General features: G+C 40.9%; 1 protein-coding gene across 5 annotated transcripts in view; it reads right to left on the bottom strand.

Moving 5' to 3' along the window:
• The window catches only part of LARP4B (La ribonucleoprotein 4B), a 120,932-nt gene that overhangs the window by 65,576 nt on the left and 28,318 nt on the right, over positions 1–27,038 (bottom strand). For all 5 annotated transcript variants that reach the window (XM_030819377.1, XM_030819381.1, XM_030819379.1 and 2 more), the window contains exons 2-3: positions 11,569–11,688; positions 10,375–10,434 (exon numbers count right to left, since the gene is read on the bottom strand). In XM_030819377.1, the coding sequence (XP_030675237.1) occupies positions 10,375–10,434; positions 11,569–11,649 (141 nt within the window). In that variant the 5' untranslated portion in view covers positions 11,650–11,688. The remainder of the gene's footprint in view (positions 1–10,374; positions 10,435–11,568; positions 11,689–27,038) is intronic.

Below are 27,038 nucleotides of genomic sequence, written 5' to 3'. Positions count from 1 at the left end.
CACGGCCTGCCATCTGGTGAAAAACAGGCGTTGCCCACAAGTAAACAAGTTGCTCATGTACTATGTGGTCCAGTCCCTAACTATGGACTCACATAATGGGTCTTGTCTTACGTTGACATCTGTCATGTTTTGCTTTTAGTATAAGTAATTATTTTTCTTATTATGGTTCTGACATGCTATGTGAAAAACAAAATAATTCTTTTAATTCCTCTGCAAGAGAGATTTTGCTGTTTATTTAACCTATGAGTTATGACTGATGCCCTATTAATGTTTTACTTTTTAAAAATATTAACATTTTTAGGACAAAAAGCTTAGGAATTACACTTAAACATAAAGGTAACAGGAACACTTCTGAATATACTAAAATTCAAGTACTGAAATCATCATAATAATGATTATGATGATAATGGTAGTCAACACTTTATATAGCACTTTGTGCCACAAAATATTAATTACATCTATGCATCCATTTTGTCACACGTCTTCATTTGCACTCTTAACAACCCCCAACGTAGATACTACTAATCCACTGCACAGATAAGGGAAATGAGGCACCAAGAACTTTAGTAGCAGCTTCGAATGACAAAACAAAACTCAGACCATACATTGACCATACTGTCATGCTACTCAAAGAGCATTAAATATCTACATGGAAAAAACGTTCTGCACTAAAGACACAAACAATTCATATCAGCTGTAGAGTGAACGGACACAGTAAAGCAGAGAAGCTCACGATATCACCTGCCTGGGTTTGAGTCTCAGCTCCATTTTTACATGTGTCACCTCTGGCAAATTACTTAACCTCTTTGTCTCAGTTTTCTTATTTGTAAAATGGAGCCAACACCAACATCTATTTCAAAGAGCCGTTATGCAGACTTTAAGTAGTTGGAATAGAATCCCAAAGTCCCACTTCAAAGTCCCCCATAATCTGGCCCTAGCCTACCTCTATGATCTCAGCTTCTAAGATACCATTCCCCCAACCTCTTCTATCTCGTACTAACCAACGCCAGCACACTGCCTCAATGCTGTTTCTTTCCCCAGTCTCCTCCCCGCACTTTTCAAGCCTTAAAGTCCTTTGTGAAACCATTCTGTGCTGCTCTAACAGAATACCTGAGATGGGGCAATTTATAAAGAACAGAGATTATTTCACACAATTCTAGAGGCTGGGAGTCTCAAGTTGAGAGGCTGCTTCTGGAGAGGCCTTTGTGCTGCACCATCACACACACACGTGAGGAGATGGGGTCACTCCCGCCACAACGGCACTCATCCACTCCTCCACTTGTGAGGGCAGAGCCTGGTGTCCTTATCACCCCTTAGAAGGCCCTACCTCCCAATGCTGCTGCACGGTGGACTGATTTTCCAACACATGAACTTTGGGGGACACATGAAAACCATAGTATTCCATTCCAGCTCCCACAATTCATGTCCTTCTTACAATGCAAAAAATAATCCTTCCATCCCAATACCTCCATTAGTCTTAACTCAATTTCAGCACAACTTAAAAGTCCAGAGTCTCATCTGAATCAGATAGGGTGAGACTCAAGGCACAATTCACCCCAAGATCAATTCCTCTCCAGTCCTGAGTGTTGAGAGTAACAAGTTATGTGTTTCCAAAATACAATGGTTGGACAGGCACACATACAAAAAAATTCCCGGCCAGGTGCAGTGGCTCACGCCTGTAATCCCAGCACTTAGGGAGGCCAAAGCAGGCGCATCACCTGAGATCGAAAGTTCAAGACCAGCCTGACCAACATGGAGAAACCCCGTCTCTACTGATACAAAAAATTAGCCGGGTGTGGTGGTGCATGCCTGTAATCCCAGCTACTCGAGAGGCTGAGGCAGGAGAATAGCTTGAACCCAGCGGGACAGAGATTGCAGTGAGCAGATATCACACCATTGCACACCAGACTGGGCAACAAGAGCAAAACTCTGTCTCAGAAAAAAGAAAAAAAAAAAAAATCTCTTTCCAGAAGGGAGAAATAGGCAAGAAGAAGCAAGAGGTCCCAAGTTCAAGACCGAACAGGGCAGACAATATTAAATATTAAGTCTCTCTGGAGAATCATCTCCTTTGACTCCATGTCCCAATCCTCTGGGCACAGTGGAACAGGGTTGGGTCCCCAGGGCCTCAGGCAGCCCCATCCGATGGCTTTGCTGGGCTCAGTCCACCCAGCAGCTGTCAGGGGTTGGGGTCTCCTGCCCACAGCTCTCCCAGGCTGATGCTGCAAGCTGGCAGCTCCACAGTTCAAGGCTCCCAGGCCACTCCCACGACTCTACTAGGCAATGCCCTGGTGGGGCTTCTCTGCAGCAGGTTCAACTCCAAATTTCTGCTTGCCATTGCCCAATGACAGGCTCTCTGCAGTTGCTCTGCTTCTGTGACAAGTCTCTGCCTGGGCCCCAGGCTGTCCATGACATCTCTTGAAATCTAGGTGGTGGCTGCCCCACAGCTCTAGCATTCTTCTTGCCTGAAAAATCAGCACCACATGGATGCCACCAAGATTTATGACTTGTACCTTCTGGAGTTGCAGCTCAAGCCACTCGAGCTGCAGCTGCGGTGACCGCGGAGCAATGCACCAGATATGGGGAGCAGAGGTCCAAGGCGGCTCTGGGCAGCAAGCTAGTGGAGGGCCCCCAGTGCTCATCTACCAAAACCCTTCTGCCCTCCTAGAGGGCAAATGTGATGGGCCTGTGATGGGGGAACAGCCTTAAAGATATCTGAAAGAGCCTCGACAACACAGCAAGACCCCAACTCTACAGATAAAAATTAAAAGTTAGCTGAGTGTGGGGACACGTGTCGGTAGTCCCAGCTACTTGGGAGGCTGAGGCAGGAGGATCACTTGAGTCCAGAGGATCACTTGAGTCCAAAAGTTCGAGGCTGCAGTGAGCTATTACTGTTCCACTGCACTCCAGCCTGGGTGACAGAGCAAGACCCTGTCTCTAAAAAAACAAACAAAACAATAACAAAACAAACAATTCTGAAAAGCCTTTCAGATGGCTGAAAGAGCTGGGTGTTTTAAATTATTTCCTTCTGGTTTCTCTTTTTAAATGAAATAATGGTGCCAAATACAAAGTATTTCCTCTTGAGTCTGGACTCTGAAACCAGATTGCCTGGGTTCAAATCCTGGTTCTACCACTTTTTAGTCCAGTAATCTTGGGGATAAATTACTTAAACCTCTTTGTGTCTCAGTTTCCTCATTTGTAAAATGGGGATAACAGTACCTAGGGGTAAGACAGGTGTAGGGCTAACAGGAATTAATGAGTAAACCGAAGTGTTAGGAGAGTGCACAGTAAGAGCCATGAGAGTCTGCAGTGATTACCACCATATGTAATATATTCTTTTATACTGGAGACATTTATGGAGCACCTACCTGTCAGGAAGACACTGGGATACATCAATAAACAAAACCAAATCCCAGCTTTGATGGAGCTTGCATTCTAGTCCAGGGAGACAAACACTAAATCTAACAAATACCTAACATTGTTAGAAGGTGCTAACTGCTACACATAAAGGGCCTGAGGCAAGCCAGAAGTGAGGAGATGGATGCAGATAGATAGGGCTCGCTGAGAAGGTGAGGCTGAGACTGAGAAAGGTAAGAGAATAAGCCTCAAAGACTTCTGGGAAAGGGGCACACCAGAACCAATTGAGGCAGAGAGCCCTGCGTAAGGTGATGCTGGAATGGTCAAGGGCCAAGAGCCCACTGGGGCTGGAGCAGCATGCCAGAGGAGAGCCAGCGGGCAGCAGAGTCAGAGAGGACAGGTGCCAGACTATGAAGGCTAGGGACCTGGCAGGACTCAGGCTGACTGTGATGTTGAGCACAGGAGTGGCAGGCTCTGACTTGGCCTTCTCGAAGGGATCCTCTGGCCTCTGTGTTAGAAAGGAAGGGTGGGTTGGGGACACCAGAGGAGTGACTGCACTGTCCAGGTGAGAAGCACTGGCTTCATGAGATGAGAAGTCCAAACAAAGAATGAAGCAGCCTGACCATCTCAGAAACTCTGACACCCCTGCATGACTCAAGTATCTCATCTACACAAGTTCCCTGATTTGAAGATACACATTTCTCCTATTTTCACAATTTCTATAATTGTGACATGTCTTCAAATTGCTGCCAAAACTGAAAATTGCTGTTTCAGGATCTTGGTAGTGGATTACCTACGTGTGTTTATTTTGCAGAAATACACTGAGTTGTACTTTTATGATCTGTGCACATAGCTGTATGTGTTGTATTTCCACACATATGTAAGGACACCAGGGCCTATGAAGACAGCCAGTTGCCAGGCAGCAGACTCCGACACATCTGTCGCTTTCTCCCAGTGATTTGACTATTCTCTCAGTACAACTGTTTGCATGGTACTGCCATACGAAGTTGATTTATAAATCTACTATTGAACAAAATGCCTTAATAGCAATTAAACTGAATCCTAAAATGAAAAAGAGTTTGCAAAAAAACTATTTGTCATATTCTAAATGATGCAAATACTAAGCAATAAAATTACTAATTTTTTTAAAGAAATTACAAAATGTTCTAAGTTGAGAGATGTTTTTACTGATCCCAGTGCCTTGAAAGACTACTATTACATCTGTCACACTTCCACAACAAGAGAAGTTTTAGCAGCATGTAACTCATTTACACAAGGATAAAACTAAGAATAGTAAGTCAAACAGGGAATGAAGAAATCCCTCTATTTTTAAATATGCCTTGGAGCTAAAAAGATCAGGGGTATGTGTTATAGAAAGCATTCCTTCTGTCAGTGGCCAAAATGCTACAATCAAAATGTTACAATACTATGTCATCAAAAAGAAATATCCTACATTAAAAAGGATCTACTCTGTCTCAGCACGAATATATTCTAAGAGGAAAAGAGGGTATCTGATCAGAGTATCCCCCATCCTGGGGCAAGTTCTCTGAAGTTACCAGGAGACCAAGAACCTTGCATATACTCTGGGGGTAAATGGATTGTTTTGTCACTAAATCATTCTGAGGTAAAGGCAGCTTTACACTTCCTGACATAGTAACAAACATATTTCTAAGACAGGAAACTGTATCAACATCCTTAAGGAAAGTTCTTAGGTCTTTTGTTTTTATTTTTTTAGAGACAGGGTCTCCCTCTGTCACTCAGGCTGGAGTGCAGTGGTGCAATCAAAGGTCACTGCAACCTCAACCTGCTGGGCTCAAGCAATCCTCCCCCATCAGCTACCTGAGTAGCTGAGACAGCAGGCACACACCACCATGCCTGTTCTTTTTTGCTTTGTAGATATGGGGTCTTGAACTGGGCTCAAGCAATCCTCCCGCCTTGGCCTCCCAAAGTGCTGGGATTTATAGGTGTGAGCCACTACAGCCGGCCAAGTCTTTTTTTTTTTTTTTTTTTTTTTTTGAGACAATTTCGCTCTTGTTGCCCAGGCTGGAGTGCAATGGCACTATCTCAGCTCACTGCAACCTCCACCTCCTGGGTTCAAGCGATTCTCCTGTCTCAGCCTCCCAAGTAGCTGGGATTACAGGCATGCACCACCATGCCCGGCTAATTTTTGTATTTTTAGTAGAGACGGGGTTTCATCATATTGGTCAGGCTGGTCTCGAACTCCTGACCTCAGGTGATCCACCCGCCTTGGCCTCCCAAAGTGTTGGGATTACAGGCGTGAGCCACCGCGTCCAGCCCAAGTCTGTTCTTAAAACAGATTGACAAGGTGGCAACAACCTGCCAAAAGGTTTAACCTGCAAGATTAACATGCTAAGAGCAGCCACATGTCATTTGCGTACAAATACAGGAGTTGGATATTTTCATAAAAATTCAAGCTTTCTGATTGCTAAGCCTACTCTTATTCAAAATATAGGCCTGCAATAATTAATCTGAATTGCTAATTAATAGTTATTCATTCAGAAGCTGTGTCATCAAAAGGCAAAGGTGGTTTTTTTGAAAACTGATAAAGGAAGGGACTAAAGTTTTTTGGTATTACCATCTGTAAAGGAGTTTAAAAAAAAAAAAATTCTGGGCCGGGTGCAGTGGCTCATGCCTGTAATCTCAACACCTTGGGAGGCCAAGGCGGGCAGATCACTTGAGGCCATAGTTTGAGACCAGCTTGGGCAACATGGCAAAACCCCACTTCTACGAAAAATACAAAAATTAGTCAAGCATGGTGGCGCACGCCTGTAATTCCAGCTACTCAGGAGGCTGAGGCACAAGAATAGCTTGAACCCGGGAGGCAGAGGCTGCAGTGAGCAGAGATCACACTACTGCACTCTAGCCAGCCTGAGTAACAGAGTGAGGCTGACTCAAAAAAAAAATCATTCTGATATAGATGTTTTGCTGAACTGTACATAGAGTTTAGTATGAGCACGAGTTAGATTTCCAATTTCAGCTTTCCAGTTTCACACTTTGATTAGAAAAGACTTGCTGTGACTTTGCATCTTTCTTCTGAGGAGGTAATTTTACATAAACACTTCTACCTAATATTACCTGTCCCTTAAACATCATCATTCACTCACATTCCTCTCTCAAACCTGCTGTTGATTTATGATAAAACACAACAGGATCATTTCAACAGAAAATGGTTTCCAGGCTGATGTAGTGTCTCCAAGGGAAAAGCAGCTACTTGGCTGGTCGCACGCAGGAGTAAGAACTGGAGTCCCTGAGTGGGCTTCAGGAAGGGCAAAAAGCCGCTAAGAATGATGTTTGCTATAGATAAAGTTTGTGGCCCTAACAGGGAAGGTAAAGAACCTTTAACCAAACGACACTGTTGCTGACTACCAGTGGTCAGATATTTTTTCTTCCTCAAGAAGGAGAACCCATCACAGTGGCCCACTGCCAGTGGTCACTCTTCATCATAAACACCCTCAAAACCCTTTCAATCCCCTCTCGCTTTCTATCACCTTACCTTCAAAGCCAAGATCTTAGGAGGAATGTCACTGTCTAAGTTGTGTCTACCACTCCTGTCTCTCGCCCACTGTAATCTGGCTTTTGCTCCTATCAGTCCTGTGAAATACTCTTGCTAAGGTCACAACTGACCCCTCGCTTTGTTACCTTACTATACTTCACTTGAGTCAGCCTCTCTGCCTCTATCTCCACCGCACACTGTCCTCTGGTTTTCCTCCCATCCCTCTGACCACTCCCCGTCCTAGTTTCCTTCCCGTTTCTGATATATTGAGGGACTAGAGAGTTTCATCACTGTCCCTGCCTGGAACTCAGGTAAACTTAATGCAAAGTACTGTAATCATAACTATTAGTATGATATACTTCCAAATCAGTAGATCCTTATTACCTCAAGGTGAGAACATTCAAAATGACCTTGCTTGACTAGGGGCAAGATAAAGAGTGCTTCTTCTACACTCACCTACGTCTCAGTGCCTCCCACCTCCAGGTGTATGCTCATTTTGTACCTAAGGCTCACATACAATGTCATCATGCAATCTTGCATGCTGTGTTAGGGCTCCTTGAAGACGTGTATCCCACGCTCATCTGAACAACCTCTCCATAGAAAATGTCTTAGCTATCATTATCACTTGCACTCAGTTTTGTTGAATGGATGGATACTCAAATTTTATGCAGGCAGTACTAGCTGCTTGCCTACCAGACACAACGCATTGAGCTGGCCACAGAAGGGAGCAGAATGCAGAGAGACAGAGCATGTTTGTGGCTGCCCAAGGATGGGGGAGAAACAAGGCCTAACTATAAGTGGGCCTGGGGGTGGGCTGGGGGTTTAATGGGGTAATGTAAAAGTTCTAAGACTACATTATGGTGATGATTGCACAACTCAGTAAATCTACTAAAAATAATTCAATTGCATACTTTAAAAGGGTGAGTTTTATAGAATGTAAATTACACTTTAATGAAGTTTTTTTTTTTTTTTAATGAACAGAACACAGTACCAGAAGTTTACAGTTTGGTGGAGAAAACATGTACACAAATTTGAGTAATTCTGACAATCATGTCACTCATTATAATATACTGTTCTCATACTAAATAGGGAAACCATATTCTTTTTTTTTTTTTTTTTTTTCTCTGAGACAAAGTTTCGCTCTGTTGCCTAGGCTGGAGTGTGGTGGCATGATCTCGGCTCACTGCAAGCTCTGCCTCCCAGGTTAACGCCATTCTCCTGCCTCAGCCTCCCGAGTAGCTGGGACTACAGGCGTGTGCCACCACACCCGGCTAATTTTTTGTATTTTTAGTAGAGACGGGGTTTCACCGTGTTAGCCAGGATGGTCTCGACCTCAGAGAAACCATATTCTTACAGTCTAATAAAGATCACTTTTTTGTGTTCTTTGGCTAACCTGTTATTGCTCAATAAGTTTTTTGGAGAGGGCAGGAAGCTGTATAATAAATACAACTAAATAGTACCAGTGGATAAATGCAAACCTGCACCTGAATTATTCATGTATTTCTTTGGGTATCTCAATTGCAAGTCTCCTCCTACTCAACTCTGATGGAATGGCTAAACTATAAATAGCCTGGTTCCTCAACCCTGACTGCTAAATGTATTCACTTGCCCATCATAACAACTGGTTGAGCACTGCCACCTAATCACTAAACCAATGCAAACTCCTGGTCAACTATGAAGCATGTAACTCTCCACACCTTTAGGTGCACTATGAACAATGCTAATTAGGAAACATTCATAGCAATGCCTACAGTAGGTTTCTAAAGATATCTAAATATTATGTTGGACTTAAAGTCAACCACGGACAGAATAGGAACTTGTTGAAGCAAACAAACTCCCTTAAAGATTTATACTCAAGGGATATCTAATTTATGTCTTATACAATTTTCTTCTTAGACTACCAAAGGTCTTACATTTGGATTTAAAATGACTTTAAAATATTATAAAATTCATTTTAAAAAAATCAATGTGCGCCAGGCACGGTGACTCATGCCTGTAATCCCAGCACTTTGGGAGGCCGAGGCAAGCAGATCACCTGAGGTCACAAGTTCAAGACCAGCCTGACCAACATGGTGAAACCATGTCTCTACTAAAAACACAAAATTATCCAGGCGTGATGGCGCATGCCTGTAAACCCAGCTACTCGGGAGGCTGAGGCAGGAGAATCCCTTGAACCCGGGAGGCGGAGGTTGCTGTGACCAAGATTGCACCATAGCACACCACCCTGGGTAACAAGAGGGAAACTCTGTCTCAAAAAAATAATAATAAGGCCGGGCACAGTGGCTCAAGCCTGTAATCCCAACACTTTGGGAGGCCGAGGTGGGCGGATCACGAGGTCAGGAGATCGAGACCACGGTGAAACCCCGTCTCTACTAAAAATACAAAAAATTAGCTGGGCGTGGTGGCGGGCGCCTGTAGTCCCAGCTACTCGGAGAGGCTGAGGCAGGAGAATGGCGTGAACCCGGGAGGCAGAGCTTGCAGTGAGCCGAGATTGCGCCACTGCACTCCAGCCTGGGCGACAGAGCAAGACTCCGTCTCAAAAAAAAATAATAATAATAATAATAATAATAATAGAATTAAATTAAAAATCAATGTAAAACAGAATACACAAAAATTTTACATAAATAATATATTTATAAAATATAATAATTTGGAAGGTGTCTTTTGTTTTTTTAAAATTCTTCTTTGTTAAAAGCTGGCCAGGCATGGTGGCTCACGCCTGTAATCCTAGCACTTTGGGAGGCCAAGGCGAGAGGATCACTTTGAGTTCAGAAGCTCGAGACTAGCCTGGGCAACACAGTGAGACCTCGTCTCTATTTGGAAAAAAAAAAAAAAAAAAAATTAGATTAACAATCCAACTCTTCCTTTAATTCCTACATGAACTGCTTATAATGGGGGGAATAGATGAGATTTATGGTAATTTTTACTTTTTACATAAAATATTTTTACTTTTTAAATTTTATGCAATTTATAAGATCCTTTGATCAAACTGAATTTCGAGTAGTAGCTCTCTGAACCACTTTATATATGCATATGCAAATGATGAAAGGCAGGATTTGAAAACCAATGAATTCTACTTCCTTATTCTTTCATTAATCACAGCTAAAATGTGAAACAAATTTTCTGAGTAAAAGCTTACTATTCAATTTGTGTGGTTTAAGGAACACAAGCTACCAAAATGTAAAGCTACTCATATACATACAACAGATTACCAATGATACAATAAAAATTTTGTGATTAATATTTGAAAATAAATTAATCTAAATGGTATGCTGTTGTTGGCAGAACTGCACACAAAACAGACAAACACAGAAGCTAGAAAGGACATACAGTATTGACAATTACCATACCCAGGGGGTGTGGTGATGAATGGATCCCCTACCACAACTTTTTGAGAAATATCTACATTTTCTAATTTTTGTTACAATAAACATTTTTCTTAAGGAAGTATCTCTGAGCCTTGACTGTGATTAAACAATCTGTGATTAATCTCAAAATTGAATTACCTGACTCAAAGGTGGGATGGAACTTGTCTGAGAACTGGTTTGAGATATAGGACCATTCATCTGTAAAATTGAAAACAAAGACAACATCAGTACAATGTTTAAAAAGAAACAACAACATATTTTCAAACCACAGTAATTAGGCAAAACTAAATCCACCAAGAAATGCACATTTCACATGACAAATTCATGAATTCATAAGATATTCAGAATGTAGGAGCCTTAAAATTTTTAAATTCTGAATGAACATCAGAGATAAAGTTCTTTGTAGATTCAATGGGGAAAACTAAGAAAAGCTACTTTTCTCAAAGCCATTTTGGAACTTTAAATATTACTGCTTGACATAAAATTTTTAAATGACCAAAAGTAGTCAAAAAAATTTATATTAAAATCCTAACTCTTTAAATACATCCTACTATAGTGACTATAATGTTATTAAACTATTTACAAATCACTACATATCCTTGATTTAAAAAATAAATGGATTTAAGTATCTAGAGCTGTAACAATTTTGTTTTTGTCATCTACTACTGATAGTTTCCTCTACTAAGCTACGTATACATTTTTCAGACTGATGGGGCTCAGGACTTTCTCCCCCAAAAATATGGCACACTGACAATGTGAGGAAACAGCAGAATCAGGCCATGGAAACTAGAAAGAATTCTCCTTACCCCTTCTCCCTTGAAGCAGGCCATAAAACACAGCTGACATTCCCCTGAAGACCCTTCCAGAGAGGCCCTGCTCTGTACCAGGAGGAGTATCACAGAGGGATGTCAAGAAAAACCTGAACACACCAGTCTTGCTAAGTTTCTCCAGTTTATTAGCTCTAGGTCACATCCCTTTTGTCCAATCATGCTTCTCCACAACTGTCAACATCTGCATTGGACTTCGCAAAAAAAAAAAAAATAGTTTTCCCTATTCCTTTGGTTCTTCCTTTGTGGAGGCTCCCATGTCACATACAACTTATTACTAAATAAATGTGTATGCTTTTCTCTTGTTCATCTGTCTTTTGTTGCAGGGGTCTCAGCCATGATCCTCAGATGGGTAAATCTGTTCTCCCCTACAAGACTCTAATATCTGTATGCAGATCCTAAGATGTGCCAGTGTCCCTGTTTAGAGCTCCTTACTAACTCCAATACAGAGCCCTTTATCAAAAAAAGCAATGGACTCCCCACCACCCCATTTGACAGCACCCACCAGATGAGCGCTGTCCTTGCCCTCCTGGACTCTCTGCGTCTGCGGTTCAGCCACAACCTTAGCGTCCTGATCAGAAGTCATGGGCTCCACTGGGAGAAGTGTAATGCTAACCTCAGGATGCTGTAAAATGGCAAAGACATTAAATAGGTCATTTGAAGGGCACAGTATGATTATTTAAATAAAATTAAAATCCTCAAGTTTTCCAGGACACACGTTTATCCCTCTGAATTCAAAAAAGTTTAAAGAAGTCTTCCCACATGGCATACCTTACTCACCAAGAAGTGATAATTTTTTAAATAAGTAAGTTTCTTCTTCACACCATTTTGGTGAAGACGACCACACTGGAAAACTTGGAAACCCATGTGCTGACACAAATAAACCCATTTGTGCCTGGAAACTCAAGTCTTTCAAAAAACAGAAAATTGAAGGCTTAATATCCAAGATATATAAGGAACTCGCACCACTCGATAGCAAAATAAATAAATAAATAACCTGATTAAAAAATGGTCAAAGGCATGAACAGGCATTTTTCCCAAGACAACAGAAAAATGGCAATAGAAATACGAAAAGGTGCTCAGCATCACTAATTATTGGGGAAATGCAGAACAAAACCACAATGATATTTCACCTCACAACTGTCAGAATGATTATTAGCAGTCAGACAAGAGATAACAGGGCGTGGAAGAAACAGAACCTTTGCACACTGTTGGTGGGAATGTAAATTGGTGCGGCCGTTATGAAAACAGTATGGAAGTTGCTCAAAAATTTGAAAATAGAACTACCATATTATCCTTTCTGAGTATTTATCCAAAGGCAATGAAATCACCACCTCATAAGAATATCTGCACTCCCATGTGGATTGCAGCATTATTCACAATAGTCAAGACATAGAAACCACCTAGTTATCCATCAATGGACAAATGGATACAGAAATTGTGATGTGTGTATCTGTCTGTCTATGCTATGGAATGATGTATTATTCAGCCTTTAAAAAGAAGGAAACCCCTCGTATGCTATAACATGGGTGAACCTGAAGGATATTATGCCAAGTGAAATACGCCAGCACAAAAACACAAACACTGCATGATCTCACTCATATGTGAAAGCTACTATCTTAAAAAGTCAAATACATAGAAACAGAGAATAAAATGGTGACTACCGCCGGGCATGGTGGCTCAAGCCTATAATCCCAGCACTTTGGGAGGCCGAGGCAGGCAGATGACCTGAGGTCAGGAGTTTGAGACTTGTCTGACCAACATGGAGAAACCCCGTCTCTACTAAAAATACAAAATTAGCTGGGTGTAGTGGCGCATGCCTGTAATCCCAGCTACTATAGGCTGACGCACAAGAATCGCTTGAACCCGGGAGGCGGGGGTTGCAGTGAGCCGAGATAGTGCCATTGCACTCCAGCCTGGGCAACAAGAGTGAAACTCCGCCACACACACACACACACACACACACACACACACACAAATGGTGACTATCAGGGGGCTAGCAGGTAGGGAGGAAATGAAGAGATCAACGTCAACAGGTACCAAGTTACAGATATTTTGGATGAGTAAGTCTAGAGATCTGATGTACAACATGAGGCCTATAGTTGTAATATTGTATTGTACACTCGAAACTTGCTGAGAGTATATTTTAGGTGCTCTCACCAACACAAAAGAAGGGTAAAACTATACGAAATGATGGCTATATTAACAGGCTGGACTCCAGTAACCATTTCACTATGTATATCAAAACATCATGCTATATACCTTATGTATACACAATTAAAAAAAAAAAAGGTCAGGTGCAGTGGCTCATATCTATAAATCCCAGCACTTTGGGAGGCCGAGGCAGATGGATCACCTGAGGTAAGGAGTTCGAGACCAGCCTGGCCAACATGGTGAAACCTCATCTCTCCAAAAAATTTAAAAATTAGCCAGGAACAGTGGTGGACACCTGTAGTCCCAGCTACTTGGGAGGCTGAGGCAGGAGAATCACTTGAACCTGGGAGGCAGAGGTTGCAGTGAGCCGAGATCATGCCACTGCACCACAGCCTGGGCAACAGAGTGAGACTCCATCAAAACAACAAAAAATACAAAATAACAGAAAACTGGCAGGGCGCAGTGGCTCATACCTATAATCCCAGCACTTTGGGAGGCCGAGGAGGGCGGATCACTTGAGGCCAGGAGTTCCAGACCAGCCTGGCCAACACTGTGAAACCCAATCTCTACTAAAAATACAAAAATTAGCCAGGCATGGTGGCACATGCCTGTATAATCCCAGCTACTCGGGAGGCTGAGACATTAGAATCGCGTGAACCAGGAGGTGGAGGTTGCAGTGAGCTAAGATCTCGCCACTGTACTGCCGCCTCGGTGACAGAGCAAAACTCTGTCTTAAAAACAAATAACAGGCCAGGTGCAGTGGCTCACGCCTGTAATCCCAGCACTTTGGGAGGCCAAGGCAGGTGGATCACCTGAGGCCAGGAGTTTGAGACCAGCCTGGCCAACATGGCGAAACTCCATCTCTACTGAAAATACAAAAATGAGCTGGGCCTGGTGGCACATGCCTGTAGTCCCCAGCTACTCAGGAGGCTGAGACACTAGAATTGTTTGAATCTGAGAGAGGCAGAGGATGCAGTGAGCTAAGATCACACCATGGCACTCCAGCCTGGGTGACAGAGCAAGACTGTCTCCAAAAAAAAAAAAAAAAAAAAAACCCCCCCCCCCACACACACACAAACAAAAACCCAGAAAATGACAAAGTTAATAGGACTCCAGAAATAAAAACAGTTGTTGATGAATGCTAAATTTAGATATATTTAAGTGTCCTCACTTAACATCATCAACAGGTTCTTGGAAACTGACTTCAAGCAAAAGGATGTGTAGCAAAATCAATTGTACCACAGGCACAAACAAGTGTTAAGTTCCTACAGCATATTTCCAGTCACAAAAATATCACCAAACTTCTAAATAAAGACCCAAAACTCCTTCTAATATTTAGAATGGCAATAAATATGAGCCACACACATTTTTAAAAGATTAACAAGAAAGACAATTACGTACCTAATTTCTGGTGAGTCAGAAAGTGACAGTGGTCATAGTGGTGGCGTAACCACCACTGGATTTAACCAATCAAGGAATAATTGTTTGCAAAGTGAAAACTGTAAGAATATTACGGCAGGGCGCAGTGGCTCACGCCTATAATCCCGCACTTTGGGAGGCTAAGGCAAGCAGAATGCTTGAGCCCAAGAGTTAGGAGACCAGCATGGACAACATGGCGACACCCATCTCTACACAAAATACAAAAATTAGCCGGGTGTGGTGGCATGCACCTGTAGTCCCAGCTTCTTGGGAGGCTGGGACAGGAGGACCACCTGAGCCCAGGAGGTGGAGGTTGCAGTAAGCCGAGATCGCATCACTGCACTCCATCCTCGGGGACAGAATAAGATCCTGTCTCATAAAATAAAAACAAAAATAAAAAAAGAATATTCCTACCACCAAGCAGTTAAAAAACAAACGATAACAAAGGGCAGGCTCACTGAGCACTTTATTTGTTGTGCATTTATATTACTATAGTAGACTTTATGAATTTTTGCTTCACAACAATTTATATTCGTTCATTCCTCAACCTGCTTATTCCAGTTCAGGGTGACAGGTTGCCAGAGCCTATCCCAGCAGCTCAAGCAGCAAGGTGGGAACCAGCCCCGAGAGGACACCATCCCATCACAGGGCCACTCACACACATACCCACACTCACTCACTCAAACTGGGACCAGGAAGACATGCAAATCCACCGAATATGCACACCTTTGGGATGTGGGAGGACACTGTAATACCCACAAAGAAAACACGCAGACATGCAGAGAACACGCCAACTCCACACAGACAGTGGTCCTGGCCAGCAATTGACTTCTTTCTCATAAAGTTGAAATGACACTGAAAGAAATGATGTTTTTCAAAGTGGTTCTTCATGAAGCATTCACTCAATCCATGTCTAGACACTATACTTCACATGTAACATCTCATTCAATTTTCCCAAACGTTAAGAAGTAACTGGATCACCAGCACTTTGGGAGGCTGAGGCGGGCGGATCACCTGAGGTCAGGAGTTCGAGACCAGCCCGGCCAAAGTGGTGAAACCCCATCTGTACTAAAAATTAGCCAGGCGTGGTGCTGGGTGCCTGTAATCCCAGCTACTCAGGAGGCTGAGGCAGGAGAATCACTTGAACCCAGGAGGCGGAGGTTGCAGTGAGCCGAGATCACTCCTAAGCATACTCTAGCCTAAGCGACACAGTAAAACTCTGTCTCAGAAGGATCAGAAGGGATAACTGTAACAATCCCGTATCCTGAGGATTCCTAGACATCCAGGTCTGACTTCAAGGCATTTCTTTTCACTGCAAAATACACTGCTTCCCAAACAAGATAAATATTGTTATTTAACCCAAGTATCTTTTTAGGTACATCTGAAAACATACATCAGACTGTCAGAAAAAATACCTTTAAAAGTGCTATTTTTGTCTTACTAGGTAGCCATACAGGTTTTTCACGGTATAGTGGAGCTCCCTATTTGCAATAATCTGCTTGTGATAAATTCTCAAAAACCTTGTTAATGAAATAATCTGATGATCAAAGGCAATCTCATCCAATTGTGTAAACTGTATCATCAATCACAAAAACATCTAAATGCTATCAGAGGTGGAAATGTAAGCTAGTAGAGAAAAAATGCTTGAAATAAATATGGGATGTATGACAAATGTTACATTTTAACAGATATATTTCATTTTAATGTATATGTATCTTCTTTTTATGTCTGTGTAGTACCAATGTCTTCTTATTAAACCAAGAAAAGAGTGAATCAATTTAAAGAAATATATTAAGTACTAGTATAAATGCTATCGGGACTCAAAATGATCTTGAAAACAGAATGTGAGTAACTAAATTTTAGAAGACACAGATTTCAGGAACATCTGGACTGAGATTCTAGGTCCTTGGTTCTCAGGCCTCGGCCGCAATGAAGAATCCCTGGAGCAAATTGTGACTTTGCAATTTTGTAGTTCGGACTTTTTTATTATTATATTTATTATTATTTTTATTATTATTTTTAACTATGTAGATGATTCTGAAAAACCTGAGCAAATACTTCCAGGTGATGTTGAAGTAACACACAGGGGAGTAGCTCCCACTCCCTGAGGTGGTTTTCTACAAGAGAACAGATGGATTCCGTTGTAAAAGAAACCTACATGTCATTAAACATCAATTCTCACACAACCATGAAATCTGGAAACTAAAGACATTAATAGCTTAGCAATCAAATGGGCAAGTCATAGAAGGCACCGTGGATGCTTTTGCCCACATAATTTCCAGATTTTTAAGATTCTTATGATAGCCAAAGGGAAAAATAAAAATCAACTAAAATAACACTTTATTTAATACCCGTATTTTTTTAGACAATCGGAATTTACATACCTCCTGATGGAAATACCAACAATACTATATATGAAGTGGTCTTGCAAAAAAAAAAAAAAAATAGACAACAAAAACCAAACTGTGATCATGACCCTAAACCTTATTACAAACTAACAGCAAATACAAGAGCCAGGGGACCACCAAGGGACTCCACGCAGTGGGTTTGTTTCCTTTATCCAAGTAAAGCCATAGTCTGACTGACCAGCGTTGTGTCTTACGTCTCTTTCGTGTTGAAGAAGCCAGTTGTTCCGGAACTTCGCACTGCTGTACTTAGCTGTCCTTCCGTTGAGTCTCCTTTAAACTGCAACAGTTCCTCAGTCTTGCCTTATTCATCTACACTTTTCCAGAGTACTAGTTAATTACTTTGTAGAATGTTCCTCAATTTGAGATGAGCCTGGGACGTCTTACCATGAAGCAGGAAGCCATGAAGACAACTGGTCCCATCAGGAAGACACAGAGGCCACAGCAAAGTAAGGGAGGGATTCCCAATAGCCATGCATGGGACCACATCAGGATCAGGAAGAATGAACAGAAAACAAGTCGGCAGCAATCATGAGAGCTACCACCACCACCACAGTGCTCGCCTTGGTACTGCAGGACACCCACTCATGATTCCCAGGATCACTAAAGGACAACAATTATTTCAAGCTGCTGTTCCTGGATGAAGTGCATTTCTGAATAACCAAAAAGCTGATCAGGGCAAGAACCACAGTCGATGGGGAGTGAATGACAGGATCAGAAAAATCAAAATATCCCAATATCTAATACAATAATAAAGTCAATAATCTTTGATGTCTGCTGAAATTATCAAGTGAAGAACGTGATGGGAGGTTTCCAAATGGTTAAGTGAGACACTGACTGAAGCTATTTTTCAGTATTATCTTTACAACTGGGCCTCTAGGCATTACATTTTTGACATGATCGAAGACTACCATCCACAAAGTACTCGTGCCAAAAAAACAGCCTGTATTTAATCACACCTCTAGATCTTACTCCCAATTTAAAGGGAATTCTAGGGAAATACATGTTAAATCACACCAGCACAAAGCCATCATCTAAATCCAAAATGTGGGCAAGAGAGATGACCTCATTTCTATAGCAAATAAAAGATATTTAAAAGGAGAGCTATTTTTATTGCCACAGAATTGAAAAGCCTTAACCAAAATAATCCAATGTGATGTAAGAACTGTGTTTGGATCCTGAGTCAAATAAATTAGGTTTAAAATGACATTTTTGACATAGAAAAACTTGAAGGTTGCCTAGGTAATAAAGACATGATAAAATTACTATTAATTTTATTGAATTCCAATCATAGTATTATTATATTTATTTTAAAAGATCTTGTTTATAACAGCTAGAAACTAAAAGACTCATGAATAAAGATATACATCTGGAATTTGCTTTAGAATATGCCAATTTTTTTTGTTAAGTTTAAGGGGAGAGAAGAAACAAAAATATATGAATGGCGGCAAGCTGATGGTAGCTAAAGCTAGATGACTGGTAAACTGAGGATCACTATAGTATCCTCTCTACTTCTATGTGTTTAAAACTGTCCACAATAAGCCAGGCGCGGTGGCTCACATCTGTAATCCCAGCACTTTGGGAGGCCAAGGCGGGCGGACTGCCTGAGCTCAGGAGTTTGCGATCAGCCTCGGCAACACAGTGAAACCCGTCTCTACTAAAATACAAAAAATTAGCTGCGCATAGCAGCGTGCGCCTGTAGTCCCAGCTACTCGAGAGGCTAAGGCAGTAGAACTGCTTGAATCCGGGAGGCAGAAGTTGCAGTGAGCCCAGATCGCGCCACTCCACTCCAGCCTGGGCAACAGAGTGAGACTCAGTCTCAAAAAATAACGTAACGTAACGTAACATAACGTAACATACAAATAAAATTGTCCACAATAACAAGTAAAGGAAAACCTAACTTCGATATATTATCAGTACACACTTGAGACTTCATATGCTTATTTCTATTTAAAATCTGTATTAATGAAATAATACTAAATGTGTAAACAAATTTATTAACAATGTTCACAGCAGCTTAGCAAAAAAAAAAAAAAAACGGCGGAAATAAAAACACAGAAAGTAGGCTCGTGCCTGTAATCCCAACACTTTGGGAGACCAAGGTAGGGAGATCACATGAAGTCAGTTCAAAACCAACCTGCCTAACCAGGCTGGTGAAACCATGTCTCTACTAAAATAAATACAAAAATTCCCAGCTACTCGGGAGGCTGAAGCATGAGAATCACTTGAACCCAGGAGGTGGAGATTGCAGTGAGCTGAAAGCGCACCACTATACTCCAGCCTGGGCAACAGAGCAAGACTCCATCTCAAAAAAAAAAAAAAAAGAAAGAAAAGTAGAAACTAATGCAATGTGTTACAATTACTTAAAATACTCACAAAAACTGCATAAAGATTTTTAAAAAAGACAAAACTGTAGATACTAAAGTTGCAATATATTTATAAAAATTCAAACTTTGTAAGTATTTAAAAACAAGAAACTAGAAGAAAATATACCAAAAGACTAACAATGTGTGATTCAGTTGTTTACTTCATTTCATCTCCCAGAGTCTCAGTTTTTTAAATAACTTATTATTTTTATTACACATCTTAATAAAACATCCAGCTTTCTGATTCCATCAGTTGCTGAGTCCAAGGTCCCCTGCCGTCTTTCCTACAGAAAGGACACTGCTGCCCATGCAGGAGAAGCATCTAAGTCACTTTGCAGTTGTTTTTCAATACAGATTAATCAAGTGCAATTCAGTGAGCAAATTTTCTTGTGAAACTACACGGCTCAGTCCTGTTCACTAAGATAATGGTTCTCAATGTGTGGTGTAAGCATAGTCCAGAGTCCCAAAAACACTTCCAGTGGGACCACAAAGTCAAACCATTCTCAAAATAACGCAAAGATGTTCTTTGCTTTTTTCGCTCTCATTCTCTCCTCACAAAACCACAGTGGAGTTTTGGTATAGCATCAAAGAACATTCAATATTCATTTATATGAAATGACTACTAAAATAATAAAATAAATTACCTGAGGCCAGATTTCCTTCACACACTTCAACCAAAGTAACACAGTACTAAGAGATGAAATGCAAAAGCAGGTAAGAATCCAGCCAAGATTCTATTAAGTCAGACATTAAAGAGATTTACAAAACATGAAAAAACAATGCCACTCTTCCCACTAAATTATTTTTCTGTTTTGGAAAATACTGCTACCTTTCATAAACAATGTTATTTATATTATCTAATGGGTTTGTTATTATTTAAAATGTGTATTTCTAATAGTAATTGATTCTTGATACCTAACATAGCAAATACAGACAGAGATAAACCATAGATGGAGACAAACCATATAATAAACTCAAGCTTTTAGGCATCTTCAGTAATGTTTAACAGCATAAAGAGGTCCTTAGACCAAAAGCTTGAGAACCACTCCACTAATACAAACCCTTAAAACCTAGTTCTCAAGGACAGATGCCCATGTTCATGGATGGAAAGACATCCCATGTTTATGAACAGGAAGACATCCCACGTTTACAGATGGGAAGACATGGTATTTTTACAATGCCAACAAACCCCAATTAAGCTACAGATTCAATATAATCCCTATCAAAATTCACTTTTGTGGTAGAATTTTTTTTTTCCAGAAATTGCTGAACTGATCCTATGGAAATGCAAGGTACCCAGAATAGCCAAAGCAATCTTGAGAAAGAATAAAATTGAAAGACTCACACACTGCCTAATTTCAAATCTTACTACAAAGCTACAGTAATCAGGCCACCATGGTACTGGCATAGACCAGACAAATAGATCAATACAATAGAAAAGAGTGTGCAGAAAGAAACCCTTACATTTATAGACAACTGATTTTCCACAAAGGTGTCAGGACCAGTTGAGGGGAAAACAACAATCTTGTCAACAAATGGTGCTGGGACAACTAAATGTCAACATGAAAATAATGAAGCTGGGCTCCTACCTCAACATACACAACAATGAAGGCGAAATGAACCAAAGAACTAAATGTAAAAGCTAAAACTATATGACTTGGAAGAAAACAGCAGTAAATCTTCATAAACTTGTATTAGGCAATGGTTTATTAATTATGACACTAAAAGTACAAACAGGAAGAAAAAATACACTGGATTTCATCAAAATGAAAAACTTTTGCCCTTCAAAGCACACTATCAAGAAAGTGAAAAGATAACCCGAAGAATGGGAAAAAACATTTGCAAATCATATATCCAATATGGGACATATATCTAGAATATATAAACAATTCCTAAAACTTAATAATAATGAGACAAATAACCCAACTTAAAAATTGGCAAATGAGAGCCTGGCGCGGTGGCTCACACCTGTAATCCCAGCACTTTCGGAGGCCAAGGCAGGCAGATTATTTGAGGTCAGGAGTTCGAGACCAGCCTGGCCAACATGGTGAGACCCTGTCTCTACTAAAAATATAAAAATTAGGCAGGCATGGTAGTTGGGCGCCTATAATCCCAGTTACTTGGGAGGCTGAGGCAGGAGAATCACTTGAACCTGGGAGGCAGAGGTGACAGTGAGCCAAGATCACGCCACTGCACTCCAGCCTGGGCGACAAAGTGAGGCTCCATCTCAAAAAAAAAAAAAAAAAAATTGGCAAATGATCCGAATGAACATTTTCCCGAAGAAGATACACAAATGGCCACCAAGCCCATGAAAAGATCGTCCACATCATTCGTCATGAGGGAAATACAAATCAAAACACAAAATACCACTTTGAAATGAAATTACATAAAATGAAGTAAATACAGAAAATTAAAACAAAAATACCACTTTGCATCCACTTGGATGACTATTATCAGAAAGATAGGTTAATAGCAAGTGTGGCAAGTACATACAGAAACTACAATCTTCACACACACTGCTGGTACAAGTGTAAAACAGAGCAGCCACTATAGGAAGCAGTCTGGCAGTTTCTCAATACGTTAAACACAGAGTTACCATATGACCTAGTCATTCTACTCCTAGGGATATATCACAGATAACTGAAAACATGTATCTGCCCGAAAACCTGTATGTGAATTTTCAAAGCAACATTATTCATAATAGCCAAAAAGTAGAAACAACCCAAATAATAAACTACTAGGTTAAGAGCCTCCCTTTTGTACATGTGTCTGGCATAACTCATTGGATTTTCAAATAACAGCAAAAATTGTAATTTCAGAACTTGATAATTTCTAAGAAAATCAAAATAAAGAGGCATTTCCTAAACAGCATGTAATTCTTTTCTGGTACGAAAGGGTAATGTGGAAACACAAATTATTTGTCTCTGAATCAGAAACCTGGGAAAAAAAAAGAATGAGTTTGGTAAGGATTTGGTAAGGATTATTCTAAGTGCTTTCTCCACATGTTACCAAATAAACTTAATTCTGTTAATTAGGTTCCATGCCTATTTAGCAGAGCAGGAAATTAAGATCAGGGATAACTTAAGGTCACAAAGCTACTAAGTTCAGTGAGGCTGTATCAATGCACATATAATTTTGCTATTCAACTATATGTGCCTGGAGATCATTTAAGTACTACAGGCAATTCACTCTATCAATCCCTGCGTGTGGGTGAATGTTTCATCGTAACACGACCTCAGAGAAGTGCACCTACAGTTTCCTTAGCTCGTCTTCATTCCTTCTTCCCTTTTACAGTAATATTCATTGCACCAATGTACAGACCATGATTTTAGCATGTAAAGATAAGCATCTTTTTTCTTACAATACGGTATTTAAATATAAGCTAAATACTTTTCTTTTTCTACCACAAAAACAGTGATTTGATTCAACGCCAGAATAAAACTGATATTGGATCAATTTTATCAGTGATAATATTAAATACATTGTACCTTACACGGGCATCTTCAAGTATACTGATGATTTTTGCATTATGGGTTGACCTTAGAATAGACATTTCCCATGAGAGTGTGCTGTATGGGAGCCAAATACATAACCTCTCTCCTGAATCTAAAAACATTATTCTGAAGTCAGAAACTCCCTACTCACAACAGATTACTCCCTGTTCTATCTGCCATGTTCTGCACATTCTATTGCCTTTTCCTGGAACACAGGCATCCCTGTATTTTATCTTCTTATCTACAGCACACAGTGATACTGAGAACAGGACAGAAACACATATCCTACCAATGATATACTACAACTTACCTTGATCATCTTCCTTTTGTTAGTAACATTCAAATACACGCAGTTTTACTACAGTGTTGTCTAAGTATTCCATTTCTTTAGTTGTAAAGTTTGCTAAGTTATCTTCTAACTCTAATTGTCTATGATTAGGAACAATGAGTTAAGGGATGGCGCATGAGCAGAGATGCACAGCACGAGATGCTCCTAGACAGACATGTGTTTCAAGAACTCCAACATAATTAAGACCATTTTACAAAAATCAGTAAATGAATATTCAACTAGATAAGTAAACAGAAATTTACCTAAATAAGGAAAAAGGGCTGTTAAGAACGTTAGAGATTGCCTTAATTAAGTACTATATAATCTCCTTGGGAATCAATTAGAAAAAGTCCAAATGTGTTACTTTCAATGTCCAAACATAATTTGTAGAAAAGTTTACCACCCAGACTTTGATCCCTTTGAAGCTACATAAATTGATCAGGAAAAAAAAAATGATCACAGAAGCTAAATCAAATCACTAGAAGCACAATCATGGCCAGGCACAGTGGCTCACGCCTGTAATCCCACCACTTTGGGAGGCCGAGGAGGGTGGATCATCTGAGGTCAGGAGTTTGAGACAAGCCTGGCCAACATGATGAAACCCCGTCTCTTCTAAAAAATACAAAACTTAGCCAGGAATGGTGGCATGCGCCTGTAATCTCAGCTACTGGGGAGGCTGAGGCAGGAGAATTGCTTGAACCTGAGAGGAGGAGATTGCAGTGAGCCAAGATCGCGCCATTGCACTCCAGCCTGGGCAACAAGAACAAAACTCCGTCTCAAAAAAAATAAAAATAATAATAATAATAATAAGCACAGTCATAGCATTCTAGGATCGGAAAGAAGGATTTTTTTTTTTTTTGAGGTAGGGTCTCATTTTTTCACCCACGCTAGAGTGCAGTGGCCCGATCTCAACTCATTGCAGCCTCGACCTTCTGGGTCCAAGTGATCCTCCTGCTTCAGCTCCCCAGGTAGCTGGAACTACAGGAGCATGCCACAAAACCCAGCTAAAAAAGGATATATTTCCTTTCTTTTTTTTTTTTTTTTTGAGAAGGAGTCTCACTCTGTTGCCCAGGCTGGAGTGCAGTGGCACAATCTCAGCTCACTGTAACCCCCGCCTCCCGGGTTCAAGCAATTCTCCTGCCTCAGCCACCCGAGTAGCTGGGACTACAGGTACGCGCCACCACGCTTGGCTAATTTTTGTATTTTTAGAGAGACGGTGTTTCACCACACTGGCCAGGCTGGTCTCGAACTCCTGACCTCATGATCTGCCTGCCTCAGCCTCCCAAAGTGCTGGGATTACAGGAGTGAGCCACCAGTGCCTGGCCTTTTTTTTTTTTGAGACAGAGTCTTGCTCTTGTTGCCCAGGCTGGAGTGCAATGGCACAATCTCAGCTAACTACAACCTCTGCCTCCTGGGTTCAAGCGATTCTCCTGCCTCAGCCTCATGAGTAGCTGGGATTACAGGCGCCTGCCACCACGCCCGGCTAATTTTTTGTATTGTTAATAGAGACGAGGTTTCACCACGTTGGCCAGGTGGTTTCGAACTCCTGACCTCGTGATCCGCCTGCCTCGGCCTCCCAAAGTGCTGGGATTACAGGAGTGAGCCGCCGCACCCAGCAGAAGGATTTATTTCTTAATAGAAATTTTCATTATGATTCCCACATGTCTACATCTAAATAGAGAAGCGCAGAAAATAAAATATAATAGGAATTATAGTTCCTCATTCATCTGCTTTGTGCTGTTAGTTGGATGATATGGTTTATCTCACAGCTGCCAGCACCACTCTGTAATATTTGAAATGCACATTCTTATCTTACAATAGAATAATTTGAGAGCACCTTAGGGCAGATTATTTTACGTTCCTTCCATGTACCTTATATAGATCATATACTCAAGTCAATCTGTAAGCTTGAATAGTGGCAACATTTACAGAGCAACAGACTGCTGCTTCCAACAAAACTGTTATTTTAGTCTTTTGTTTTTTTCAAGATTCAGTATCTCTATGATATACCATTCTTTTCGTTTCATCTTCTTATAGTAAATGTGTCACTCAAAGATACTGACAGATAAAAGAAATGCATCCAATCTCAGTAGAGTAGTTGTTTAATTATGCATTTAAACTGGCACTCAGCACTGGAGTATTCCTAAGGAGATGTTGTCAATAAATTTCAAGATTAATTTTGTAAAATGTCCTTTATATGTGTACATCAGTGCTTCTACTGAAAAAAACAGCAGTGAGAAAATGTGAGTTTTATTTATAGTTTGAGTTGGTTCTCCTCCTAAGGAGGACATAATCAGACACAAGATAGAAAAACTTATTTCTTAGCAAGATCTGACTGAAAAAGTACCTACATGAGAAGACCACCAAATAATACACTTTCAAAATCTTCCCATTTTTAAATTTAGAACGTGTCTACTAAGTTGACACACAAAAAAAAGGAAAGCAGTCCCCTCCATCGTTAAGGCCTGTGACTGGGTCTACGACATTATCTTCTGGAGAGTACACTCTTTTGAAAAGACCATTTTAGCTAGGATTCTTACTAAAACATAATACAAAACAACCACCGAAATTGGAGTTTAGATCATCTCATTAACCCTCTGGCTAGGAGAGCATTTTACTCATTAAACCTTTGACGAATTCAAAAGCCACCACTCTAATACTTGGTTATAAAGAAGCTTAAATAAAGTATCTGAACCAAATGCACAGAACATTGTTTTGCACAAGTCCTAAGCTGCAGCAGTGCAAACCACGGCCCTCAGAGTACTACTTCTTGCTTTTATCCCATGCCATACCTTTTCCAGTAAAGAGCTTCTTCAGAAGGGTTTCCACATCTTTTCACACATTTTCACAAGGGGAAAAGCAAATGGAAAAGTTGACAACTACATTACGAGTATCTTTTTAGGACACAAGCTTAGCTAATTCACACAGCTTCCTTTGTCAAATACTGGACTACCAGGAAGCACCAAAACCAAAATCTGCAGTCTAAGCAGGGCACAGCTGCAGCATGTTCACTTCATTTAACCTCAAGTTGAAGCAGAAACATAAAATCTTTTTTTTTTTTTTTAATTTTGAGATAGGGTCTCACTCTGTTGCCCAGGCTGGAGTGCAATGGCGCCATCTCAGCTCACTGCAACCTCCACCTCCCAGGTTCAAGTGATTCTCCTGCCTCAGCCTCCCAAGCACCTAGGACTGCAGGTGTGCACCACCACACTCAGCTAGTTTTTGTATTTTTAGTACAGACAGGGTTTCACCATATTGCCCAGGCTGGTCTCAACCTGACCTCAAGTGATCCGCCCACCTCGGCCTCAAAAAGTGCTGGGATTACTGGTGTGAGCCACTGGGCCCGGTCTAAAATCTTTCTAATACAGATATTAAGTTACCTGGTTGAAAAGCTAGTTGCCTCTTTTGTCCAGTCTGTTTAGAATATTTTCTAACCTCCATTTTTCTGTCCATCAGCATTTTATTCCATTAGAAATTACTTCTCATGTTGAGAATGTCAACCTGGACAAACAAGATTCAACCTAACCTGGCACAATGTGTGCTGGATGCCCAGGAAGCCTCTCCTGACTTGCAAGCGTCCCCTACTCCCACTCTTCCACATCCTTCAGACCCACCTGCTCACTGCTGCACTCCTGCTCACTTATGCCATCTCTCAGCCATGGACTGATCTCGCAGATGGCAAACAAAGTATACCCAGAGTCCACAGGGGGAAAAGGCAACTTCCTGTTGATGTTTCACATGCAATCTTACCTTTTGGACAAAAAGCAGAACTGCCTGATTCAATCTTTTATAATTTACTTTTACCTTAA

Source organism: Nomascus leucogenys, chromosome 9 (assembly GCF_006542625.1).
Source record: "Nomascus leucogenys isolate Asia chromosome 9, Asia_NLE_v1, whole genome shotgun sequence".
NCBI lineage: Eukaryota > Metazoa > Chordata > Mammalia > Primates > Hylobatidae > Nomascus > Nomascus leucogenys.
This window is presented reverse-complemented; position numbering and strand designations above follow the sequence as displayed.